Source organism: Hemitrygon akajei, chromosome 27 (assembly GCF_048418815.1).
Source record: "Hemitrygon akajei chromosome 27, sHemAka1.3, whole genome shotgun sequence".
Classification (NCBI taxonomy): Eukaryota; Metazoa; Chordata; class Chondrichthyes; order Myliobatiformes; family Dasyatidae; genus Hemitrygon; species Hemitrygon akajei.
Genome location: NC_133150.1, coordinates 23,172,390 through 23,185,325, shown reverse-complemented (window position 1 = coordinate 23,185,325; position 12,936 = coordinate 23,172,390). Strand labels below are relative to the sequence as shown.

At 37.7% G+C, this 12,936-nt stretch overlaps 1 protein-coding gene across 5 annotated transcripts in view; it reads left to right on the top strand.

The window, feature by feature from the left end:
- The window catches only part of LOC140717185 (TBC1 domain family member 22B-like), a 339,243-nt gene that overhangs the window by 171,379 nt on the left and 154,928 nt on the right, over positions 1–12,936 (top strand). For all 5 annotated transcript variants that reach the window (XM_073030478.1, XM_073030479.1, XM_073030477.1 and 2 more), the window contains one exon: positions 7,662–7,776. In XM_073030478.1, coding sequence (XP_072886579.1) covers positions 7,662–7,776 — 115 coding nt within the window. The remainder of the gene's footprint in view (positions 1–7,661; positions 7,777–12,936) is intronic.

The following is a 12,936-nucleotide window of genomic DNA, read 5'->3' as shown; positions in this document are numbered from 1 at the left end:
TCAACGAAACAAATCTTCCCAAGTTAAAAATATTGTTTCTGAAGATATAATTTTACTTTCAGAAATAATAGTATAATCTGAAAGACTGCGGTAAATTTCCTGATCAGTTCGTTTTAAACAGTGGAAATAATCTGTTGAATCTGATGCCTTAATTAGTGATTTCACTAAATTCCCCTGATTTTCTTGTAGAAGACTGCAAAATGGTGTTGCCTCAAGAGTCAGGGGCAACAACAGCAGGTTTATTCAAGTTAAATGATGTGCAATGGAAGTCCTGATATCGCTGTCAATACTGTAGAGCAGTAGTCAAAGTAAATTGTGAATCAATTTGTTTTCAGAAGCATTTTGAAAATGTTCTTGCAGATATTATCATGATATACCAAAATATAATAATGGTAATAATAAGTACTTTATTGATCCTGAGTGGGAAATTATTTTGTTACAGCAGCAACATTTAAAAACACAATTAGCAATAATAATAATGATAAGTATAACAATAACTAATAATGAAGTACTGCATAATAATATACACAACAGTAATTAACCGTTGTGCAATAATGTGCAATACTGTGTAATAATGTACCAAATAATAAAATAGACACTATTGTACTATGATGCGTGTTCTCCTATCGCACAGAGGTGATCTACTGTATATCATTATTGCATTTCGTAGGAAAGATTTTCTGTAATGATCCATGTGACAGTGAAGCTGAACAAGCCTGTTTGAAGGGATACTCCAGTGCTTATTCAGTGGGTTATGGAGAAGATGTACATGATGGTCCATAATGGATAATAGTTTGATTAATGACCTCCTATCCACCTCTAACTTGAGTCTGGATTGTAGACAAGGACAAATTCAAACTTTTTGATTTTATTTATTTTTGCATCATCAGCAGCTATGCTTCTCCCCCAACATAAAGCCACAAAGAAAACTGCACTCACTAAAACAATAAAAGATCTCCAGCATCCTGCTGCATGCATTGAAGGATCTCAATTTCCTTGGAAAATAGTCTGCTTGTCCACTTTTTGTAAACCGCCTTGGTGTTCGTTTTCCAGTCGATTCTGTTGATGATATGAACACCCAAATATTTGTACTCCTCCACCACTGTAACTTCTTTTCACAGAATGTATACAGAATCAGTCCTCTTCCTCCTCAGATCAATCACCATCACCCTGGTTTTGGCCATCAATGCAAAATGGAATCGTTGTAGAATACATCTTCTGGTGCTACTTGGGCACATCTTCAGTGATGAACCAGGGGTTGTAGGATGTTTTGGGTCTTTAATCATCAGACACCGCTTGCCCGGGCGACCCAGCTGGGGGTGATCAGCCCCCGATTTGTGCCCAAGTGGTGCACTAATCCACGGATCCCCCCTCTGGATCCAAAGCCACCGCGAGGCCTTTTCAGCAGCCTCCAGAATGTTCTTGGTGGCTCTTCTGCACTGCAGTCCTTTAACTCCAAGGAGTTTAAGAGTCCGCTGTAATGAATGGCCAGCAAAGCCCCGGCACCCAGCTTCGACTGGCTCACAGCGAGCTCTCCAGCCATTGCTCCAGCATTCTGTAACAAGATCTGTGTATTTAGCCCTTTTGCGCTCGTTGGCCTTTTCAATCCAGTCTTCCCAGAGGACAGTAGGTTCCAGCAGGACCACTGACTTTGTAAACTCCGATATTAACACCACGTCCGGGCGGAGCATAGTAGCTGCGATGTTCTCTGGGAACTTGAGCTGCCTCCCTAGGCCAACTTGGAGCTGCCGGTCTCGTGCAGTGGCAAGAAGCCTTCCCGAGGAGCTAGCTCGATGTTGAGCCTTCTCCCCCGCTCTAATAAAGGTGATGGACTGTTTGGGAGCGTGCTGAGTTTTGCTGTCTTGAATCGTTGTGCTGATTGCGTCCGCCGAAGACCTTAAGACTTGGTCATGGTGCCAGCAGTATCGCCCTACCCCCAAAGCTTTTGGGCAGCAACTGAGGATATGCTCCAAAGTGCCCCTCTTCTGGCACAGTTGGAATGCTGGAGTGTATTAATCTAAAATACCTATATACTACTTTAATAGAGATGTTAACAGATATATGTTTAGATGTTTAATTAGAATTTTAGAATTGAACTTGAAGCTTAAAAAGGCTCATGCTTTTATCTCAAACAAGAGAAAATCTGCAGATGGTGGAAATCTGAGCAGCACACATGAAGTGCTGGAGGAACTCAGCATACCAGGAGCATCTATGGAAAAAGTATAGTCAACATTTTGGCCCAAATCGTCGACTACTTTTTTTCATAGATGCTGCTTGTCCTGTTGAGTTCCTCCAGCATTTTGTGTGTGTTGCTCATGCTTTTATGTTTTGATGAACTTTGTTTTATAACTGTTTTGTGACAACAGAAAAATGCTGCTTTATGGATCATGTTCCAGGATTAAACTTGTGTAACTTCTGCATTTCTTGATTACTTGCTTAGTTTGACTTTTAGGAAAATCCATTAAGCAATCAAACCTCTTGGGGTTTAGTGTGGTGCAACCTTTGTACATTGCCACATGTCTGACAGGATCTGAATTACTTGCAGCATATTTGATGATAATCACATTTGGCCTTTTGTTTCATCCTTTCAGGGATTTATTTTGTTAAGGCTGAGTATTAATAGCGTAATTAGACATATCCTGTAAAATAGCAACAGCTCTTGTTCTTATCCCACATGCCAGGAACTGTTACTCATTTTCTGCCTTTTCCTACAAGGCATAGAACTAATTAGAGCTATTTAACAGCACTCAGAGTTCAGGCTTTTTATTATCACTCATCAGCCAGCTGTGATTGAGGGGATCAGTGTTCAAAGATATACAGCTTAGATACTGTGTGAAGAATTTTATTTGAAATAAATGTTTGAATGAATTTGTACGCTTAATGAAAATAGTCAACCACAGTTTAGCTGCAGAACCTGACATTATATTGCTGTGGAAGCAGAGTAAATCATCTTTATGTTATTGCAACTTGTGTGGAAACTTGTTCTGTACCAAGAAAATTATGCATGATTTTTATCTGTAATGGTAAACATATTGTGTGCTTCAATGTTACAGAGATTGCTTATATTATTAAGTTAGCATTCACACTCATGTCATTGTGCAAAGTGAGGTACGCCTATAGTACAGAGGGTGCTAAGTTTCAACTACTTGGGTAAGCTTTTTCCCCCCAGGATTTTGGATGCAAAATGGATTTGGTGGCAAATGTATATTGTTCTGTCTTGGGTATTCTGATCTAGCTGTGTAACCAGCAACACTGATTTTATGTTTTATCAATACATATTTCCTGTAACATTTGGCAAAGTCACCATAAAATTGTAAATTGGACATTAAAACCAGTCCAGTTGATGTTGCATTAAATTTCACAAGGTAAACCAAACTTCATAGCACTGATTATCACACCACAAATTTGCAATACATTTGGCCCTCCTTATCCGCGGGTTCCGCATGCGCGGGTTCACCCAACCGCGGATCGGGAAAACCCGGAAGTTCTCTCTCCAGCAATCATTGTTTGAGCATGTACAGACTTTTTTCCCCTGTCATTATTCCCTAAACAATACAGTATAACAACTATTTACATAGCATTTACTTTGTATTAGGTACTGTAAGTAATCTAGAGATGATTTAAAGTACAGGCAGTCTTTAAGCTGAATTTGTATGTAAGTCGAAACAGGTACATCCGGTATTATTTAGCGTCAGTCAAATGTTTGTCTTAGTATATAGTTTATATTTTACTTTTCTATGCATATAAAACACTTAAGAAATGTATGTATTTCAATACTTAAACCACTGCATTGCTTAGTAATAATTGTAGCTTTCATCAGGGCAGGGCCTTTCACATGTTCTATTATTCTCACTTTATCCTTTTTGGCTTTTCCAATGACTAATAGCATTTTACCTCTTTCTGATTGCTTTATTATTTCCACTTTATTTTCAATCGTGATTGTTTTCCGTCAACGGAACAGAAATACTGCAGATTCAGCAGCAGCCGCAGGCGGCGGGTCTGAGCTCCCCCAGTCCTAAAGTCCACCACACTGAGGCAGGTTAAATAAGGGACTTGAACATCCACGTTTTTTGGTATCTGCTGGGGGCGGGGGGGGGGGGGGGTGTGTTCCAGAACCAATCCCCCATGGATAAGGAGGGCTGACTGTTTTCATTGTACTTTGTTTAATTTGTTTATTGATTTGTACAAAACTGAGAACACTATAATTTGTTTTGTTTTTGAGAAGATAATGGTGAGCTGCTTTATTTGAATCTCTGCAACTTGTGTAATGGCACAATGTTCTGTTAACTACACTTAAACGTGTGGAAGGAATTACAAAGCGTTTTCAAGTCAGGATAGTGTGTGACATGAACAGAAGCTTCCAGGTGGTGTTCTTATAAGATTTTTGCCTTTGGATGTGGCAGCTTGCTGAGGTGTATTTTGTAGATGACACCTTGTAGCTATGATAGTGCAATGGTAGTGGAGGGAATGAATATTTAGGGTGAACGATTGGATGCCAGTTAAACCAGACTGGATGATACTGAGTCTTTTAAGTGTGTTGGAATACCACTTATTGATGCTTTGGGTGTGAAACCTTGTATATGGATGGCTGAGAGACTTGGGGTGGGGGGGGGGGGGGTTCAGTGGTGGTGGTATCAGGTAAGTGGATCAAGGATGCCTGACATCTAATTTACTCTCATGACCTCTACTGTTGAGGCCAATTTTGTTAACTTTGTGCTCTTTGGTAATCTTTCGGATGTTGCCGGCAGTAGACTCAGCAATGTCAAGTGTGTTCTTTAAAAGGATAATGGCTGGTGTTTGTTTGCTGGATATTACCTGCACTTTACCAGCCCAAGCCTTAATGTTGTTTGGATTATACTGCTTGCAGAATGATTTGTGAATCTGTACACATTCCCACTTTTGACCTTGCAACAAATTAAAAACATTGAAGAGGCAGCAGAAATTATTGGAAATTAACAAAAAAAAACAGCAGAAGCTCAATGCATCCACTTCATAGAAAATCCAGAGAAAGCCAAATATGATTCTGGGAACTTTTCCAAATATATGGAATGTTGACAGATACCTCAGTATTCATTACAACAAGAGATATAACAAAAACGAGTCAAAGATTTATGATTTCATGGTTTCAACCAATTCACAGACATGACTGTAGTTTCGTTTTGGCGCTTAGGTCTTCAACAATATATTCTTTGTTCTTTTGATTTGTCTTCATTTGCACTCTGTCATTTCCTTCTGTGGCTTTAGTTACAAATAGTTTTATCACTATAACTGATGCCTAGGCATAAGTAACACAGTGAATTCTGATTAATAAATGTCTTATTTCTTGTAATATAATTTATATTAAAATCTGGGTGTTTGCTCTTTCACTGGCTAGAACAAGAAGTATAAAAGGCAAGTAGATTTGAGAACCCATTCCACTTTTTCACTTTAATGACTTCATTTCAATTGTGAACTTTGTTGTAGCAGCTAGACTAATACAGTTTTCTTTATTGTGTAAAATAAAGCTGTTATAGCAGTCAAAAGCCCAAGAAAGCAAATGGCAATCAATAAAAACAATTGCCAAATCCACTCTTCATTAGATGGAAAGACAGAAACCTGAACTGCCATAAAAATATCTGATATGATTTTTGTGCGTTTTATCAGATTTTTTTTTAGCATACTCTAACTCTGTTTCAAATTGATGCATTATTATTTTTGTGTGTTCATACAAAAAGGTCACATAGTAAATTATCCTTAGCTCCAGGAGTTTTAGTTCATCAAAATGGAAACAAGACTGCACTATCCAGTTGAATTGATGTTTTCAATATTTATCTCCGAAATAATTCTATATAATGATAAAAACATTGCAGCTATATTCTGCTGTTTCATGATTTGTACACATGCTGTACCTGCCAGCAATTTAACAACTATGACCTGTTAACCATATGTAGTCAACCTCATAAGCAGTGGCAAACACGAGGAAATCTGCAGATGCTGGAAATTCAAACAACCCACACAAAATGCTGGTGGAACACAGCAGGCCAGGCAGCATCTATAAGGAGAAGCACTGTCGACGTTTCGGGCCAAGATGTGGTGTGGATTTTAAGGGCAGTGGTCAAGAAATAGTGTTTAACATAGAACAATACAGCACAGTACAGGCCATTTGGGCCACAATGTTGTGCCAACCCTTAAACCCTTCCTCCCATAGAACTCTCTACCTTAAATTCCTCCATATACCTGTCTAATAGTCCCTTAATTTTCACTAGTGTATCTGCCTCCACCACTGACTCAGGTAGTGCATTCCACGCACCAACCACTCTCTGAGTGAAAAAACCTTCCTCTAATATCCCCCTTGAACTTCCCTCCCCTTACCTTAAAGCCATGTCTTCTTGTATTGAGTAGTTTACCATTCATTATGCTCACAGCATCTTAGTCATTCTGTAAGGTTTGGAATGGCAATTAAGCTTTTGGATATTTTATTGTAACGTTATATATAGAAAGTGATGTGGACATAAAGACGGTATTAAAATGAGATAGGAGAAATACAAAAACAAAAAGTTTTAAAATCTTGACATCAGTTAATTTTTTAAAAAGTGCCTATTCTTGTTAAACTGTATTGCTAGTACTACAGAGGTCATTTGGCAACAGTCGTGGCTTATCAGTTGAAAATTCTTTGCACTGGAATGCGCAGGTTCGAATTGTTTGGTATTTTTATTTTAATAGATAGCTAATGAGTGATAACAGCAACTCCAAGCCCTTGTGCATTTTGGTGGTCTGTTTGTAGTAGGGTAACTTGGGCAACACTCAGATTTCTTAATGCTTATACCAAGCAAACTGTTGTTCACCTTCTTTCAAAATAGTATTGTTTGTTAACCTTGCTGTTATTTGCAGAGTATGTTCTGCTTTGCCTTATTGCATTAATATGTTGGGCTTAAGATAGATCCTCTGAGATGTTGATGGCCAAGGACTTGAAGCTGCACACCCTTTTCACTGCTGATCCCTAGATGAGTACTGGTGTGTATTTTCCCCTTCCTGAAACCTACAGTCAATTCTTTGGTCTTACTGACATTGAGTGCAAGGTTGATATTATGACACCACTCAACAATATCACTCCTGTGTATGCTTCCTCATCAACCTCTGAGATTTTGACAATGATTGTTGTGTCATTGCTAAATTAATAGGTGATGTTTCAGCTGTGCCTAACCACACGGTGATGAGTATTGATAGAAAAGAGCAGTGGGCTATGCATGCATCCTTGAGGTGCGCTTGTGTTGATAACCTCCTTTACCTGCTTCATTTTAATAAACACCATTATATATTTACTGCATTGGGAAACCTATGATCTATGTATGATATGACCATTGCATGTACTAAGTCCAAGATATTTCATTTTACACCAAAACCTGTGAAATGGTTGTACCCTGCACAGTTTTTCTTTACTATTGATTATTCACTTGTAATATTTTACAATTTTATTGAAGGCAGGAATTTACTACATATCTATTTTGCATATATTTACTTCAAATTTTGTTATCTAAGTTAAAGGAGTGATCAATGTTCACTTGAAATCCAGTGATCCATGTAATATAACATGCTTAAATATATTGAAGTATGCTTTTGGAAGTTATTACTATAAAGTTGAGCAAGTTCATCTAAAATATGCATTATGTTTGTTTTTACAGATCTTTGAACGAATTCTTTTCATATGGGCCATTCGACATCCAGCAAGTGGTTATGTTCAAGGAATTAATGACCTAGTTACTCCTTTCTTTGTAGTATTCCTTTCAGAGCACGTGGGTATGTTTATATAATTCTTGAAGATTGATGACAGATTATAAGCCATAAATGTATCAAGTAAATGTACCTGAGATACTTGGTCACCTTGTTATTTAAGAGAACTAAAACAATAAGGTAAACGGCTAAAGGTTAGACCATGTTTGTTGTGTTACACAAATGGCATTGTCTCTCTCAACAAAACTCTTTTAAGGTACTAGAGAAAATGGAGAAAATTACAAGAACTAGACTGTGGGGATTTTAAAGATGCAATATTAATGAGGTTCGATCTCTCGAAAAACGAGTGCTGGAGTTTTTGAAAGATTTGCAGAGGTGTTCTGAACTTGAATCATGAATAAGACCGTCTTGCCAACAAAGAATTTGAAAGGAATTTCTTTATACAGATCATGTTTAAAGTGTATAACTTGCTTTCACATAAAACATTTGAGGCAGCTGCCTTTAACGGGAAACTGAAGAGTAAAGAGTGTGAGTCAGAGGTATTTTGAAGGTGTGCAGTAAAAGGAAACAGAAATGGTAATAGATCTTTTCAAGAAGGCAGGTACTGTATTCTCTTTCAGAAAAAAAACATCCCTTTCAGACTTAAGTTGTTGCTTAAGTGTTTGACTACGATAAGCAGTATAACTTAGAAGTTCCTTTTTTATTCGAAGAAGAAACATCCCTGTAAAATTTAATGAAAAGAAAAATTCTTAAGATATTTCTTTTTAAAAGGAAATGGCCATTTCCACAATTACTGACAATAATTCTTGTTTTGAAAGGCTTTGGGCTCAGGGGACAGATTGCCATTGATTGAATAGCTGTAAGAATTATATTTTTGGTTGTAAAAATCAACCTGTAGGGATTTCTGCACTTACTGCTAAAGGCAGCAGGTTAGCATAGTGGTTAGCACAATGATTTACAGTACCAGTGACCTTGGTTCAATTCCCGCTGCTGCATGTAAGGAGTTTGTATGTTCTCCTCATGACTGTGTGGGTTTCCTCCAGGTGCTTCAGTTTCCTCCAACAGTCCAAAGGCATACCAGTTGGTGGGTTAATTGGTCATTGTAAATTATCTTGTGATAATCTCAGCCATTAGACTGTATAAGGAGTCGATATATAGCCAGGGAAGTGATGACTCCTTTCTGTTAGACTGTTTGACGTAACTTATGCATGGTCCCTGCCATCTAAGCCTCTGAAGCTTGTAGCTCCTCCATAGTTGTTATCTCTTGGTGGCTTACCTCATTAGTCCCCTTTTTGCATGGTCACCCAGGTTTTGAGGACGGCCTGCTCTAGGCAGATTTACAGTTGTGCCACATTCTTTCCATTCATTGCTGATTGACTTAACTGTACTCCGAGGGATATTCAGTGGCTTGGAAATTTTCTTCTATCTGTCTCCTGACTTGTGCTTTTCAATAACCTTTTTGCAGAGTTGTTTGGAGTGTTCTTTTGTCTCCAGTGTAGATTCTGTCAGGATACTGACTCAACAGCAGTTGGACCATCCAGATATAGGTGTATTTTTATTGTAACCAATTGAGCACCACGTCTGTTCAGTAGTGATCTCCATTTAACTAATTATGTGACTTCTAAAACCAATTGGCTGCATCAGTGATGATTTGGTGTGTCATATTAAAGGGGGGGGGTGGATACTTATGTAATCAATTATTTTGTTTTGTATTTGTAATTAATTTAGATCACTTTGAGGAGATCTGTTTTCACTTTGACACAAAAATCTTTTTTTCTGTTGCTCATTGTAAAAAAAAGCGAAATTAAATCCACTGTGATTCAATGTTGTAGAACAATAAAACCTGAAAACTTCCACAGGGGTGAATACTTTTTATAGACACTGTACTTGCATCCATTAATCAAGACTTCAAGTACAAGAGTTGGAATGTCCTATTATAGTTGAACAAACTTTAATTAGGTATTAGTACATAATTTGTGTTATGTACAGTTCTGCTTATCATGCATTACATGAGAAAATTGGAGTGCTTCAGTAACAAGAAAAGATTGAAAAGCTTGGGTCTGTTTTCCCTGGAGGGGCGGAGGCAGAGAGGTGATTTGATGGAGGTTTATAAAATTAAAAGCTCTGGATAGGGTATTTAGCTAGTGTCTATTTCCCTCAGTAATTTGAGTGAAAGGAGGCTTTAAGAGAGTCTGAGGAAGAAAATCTATCACACAAATAGTAGTTGGTATCTGCTATGTGCTGCTAGAGAAGATTGTGAAGGCAAGAACATCAATGAAATTTAAAAATCATATCAAAAAATACTTGATTGAGCACGATAGAACAATATGGAATTACTGCAAGCATATAGGATTAGAAAAGATATGCATGTGCATGGTGGGCTGATCGACCTGTTTCTTTGTTGTACAATTCTGACTTTGTATTGTAAGAGATAAAGAATTTAAAAACTTCTTTCAGTGTAACCCAAACAATCTTTATATTCAACACGCTAAAATGATGACAATGATTTGGCCTTCAGAAACCATAACAAGGATGTGTGTTTAACCCTGTGCTCTGCTTTATTAATACTCATGGCTGTGTGGCTAGGCACAGTTCAAGCAGCATGTATAAATCTGCCAATGACACCTCTGTGTTGGCTAAATCTCAGATGGCGATGAAGTGGTGTACAGGAGCAAGATAGATCGGCTGGTTAGTGGTGTCACAACAATCTCGCACTCGATGTTAACAAGACCAAGGATATCGGAAAAGGGAAGTCAGGAGAACACACACCAGTCCTCGTTGTGGGGTCAGTGGTGGAAAGGATGAGCAGCTTCAGGTTCCTATGAGTCAACATCTCAGAGTACCTATCCTGGACCAACACATCGATGAAATCACAAAGAAAGCACACCAGTGACTATACTTCATTCGGATTTTAAGATCCTAGCAAATTTCTACAAATGTACAATGAAAGAACATTCTGAGTAGTTGCATCATTGCCTGCATAATTTCCAATGTACAAAACTGAAAGTGGCTGCAGAAGATTATAGACTCAGCTAGCTCCATCGTGGGCACAGCCCCAACCCTTCACATCATTGAGGACATCTTTGAAAAGTGGTGCCTCAAGGAAGCAGCATCCATCACTAAGGACACTGACCATCTGGGACATATCCATTGCTGCTATCAGGCAAGAGGTGCAGGATCCTGAAGACACACTCGATGTTTTGGGAAAAGTTTCTTCCCCTCTGCCATTAGATTTCTGAATGTTCCACGGTCTATTTCACTATTCCTTTTTTGCATAATTTATTTATGCCTTGCACATTACTGCTGCCACAAAGTAACAAATGTTAGTAATAAACTGATTTTGATCTGAAAGAAAGGTGCTACCGTAGGAAACCTCATATGGGTTCTTGTCAGAAACAACTCAATTGCTGTCATCACAGTAAACAGATGTTTCTGTAGTCGCTGGAGCCAACTTCAAATATGAAGTGTAATATAAAGAAAGGAGCTTTCTGGAAGTGAAACAAAATGAATAGCAACATGAAGAGCCACTTCTATGACAAGAGAACAAAAGAGAATTGTTTATTCTCGTTGCTTCTATAGACAGCACGGAGCAACAAATCTTGAATTCTCATTGGGCTTGTAATAAGTTGCAGGTTTTGTTTAGTGTAGTTGTTACAAGGGAAGATGAAAAATCTTGAGGTATTATTGAACAAACTGTGGAATACTTGTTCAGCCCCGGTTGAGAAGGTCATTTATCTGTCTTATGTCACTGGGCTTGTAGGTGTTATTTTCAAGCATATTTGGTACTCAGATGTGTTGATGTAAAGGGCAAAACTTATCAATTGTATTCTGTGTTCTTATCACACAGGGAAGGAGATTTGAATTAATTTCTACTTTGTTTCACTGGGGGCCATTTTTTTAGAGGCAAGTAGAGAAAGGCATATTGGAACTGATTATTATTTTAATGTGAAAACTAAAATGGGCAAATTAAATCCAGGCTTCATTAAGACGTGAAATTTATTTTTATTGTCAAAATGACCACAGAAAATTCAGCTGTAGTTAATTGTAAAATTTATTTGTCAGAATGTTCTGATGTTTCTGACACTTGCACAGTAAACACCAACAAAGCTTGGTATAGAAATAGATAAACACTTTTATCCCTTACTCTTTTTTCAAAATCATTTGTTAAAAAGCTGGAATGAAGATGTTCCCCGGCCTCCCCATATTGCATTCTTTCATATTTAACTTTTTTTGAGACCTTTGCTTGCATTGTTCACAAACTTCTCCAATGACCTATAGAGGGTGCCACTGCATTTCTATTCTTCATTGCAGCAACATCTAATGCAAAACAGTGGATGTGTTGGAACCATATGTTTGCAGCCACAGAAAATTCTGGCCTAATGTCTTGATTGTAAGTGAATGTGTGCTAGCATGTAGATAGCATAATCATTGCTTAATGCCTTATCAACTGATGAGCACTAGAGAACAAAACAGAAGTACTGAATAATATTCACCAAGGGACAATGCAATAGCAGAAATTCAATAATATCTGAGATGGGAATGGATTTTTCTTTGTTGCTGTTGGAACTATCTGGAAGGTTTCCAATCTAGCAGCTGCTTCATGATCTTTGCAGATGTTGTACAACTGCCAATGACTTTCTGGTTTTTAGGTTTAAAATGATGATAGCAGCATCAGATTGAGAATAACAAAGATTTTCTGTAGATAAGTCCCCACAAAAATTAGAGCTGTCATTCACAACGTTATGTTCTTAAGCATTTGATAATCTACAGTCTGATCTACAAATCTAACTCACTATGCTGCAATTCCAGTCTTTGACTTGGGTCTTCCTGGATTATTAATGTTCAGTATTATTCTTCTTCAAAAGTACCTGAAGGATCTTAATATTCAAATACACTTGGGGTTCATGAAATCTTATGATGCTTAACTTCTAAACAAGAAACAAGTAAAAATGTCTTGGAATGACATGTAGTTCTGTCCAATGTAATTCATTACTTTATAGGATTAGTACTGTAATCAAATGCAGTACTTTTCTCGTCTTGTGGCTATCAGCATTGAGGAAGAAGGAATAAAGGTATTTTTTAAACGAGGAGAAAATTGGGAAATAAGAGGCACAAAGAGACTTGAAAATCCTTATGCAGGATTTTCCCCTGGTTAGCTTGCAGATTATGTTGGTGGTAAAGAAGACAAATGCAATGCATGTCGGGAGGACTGGAATATAAAATTAA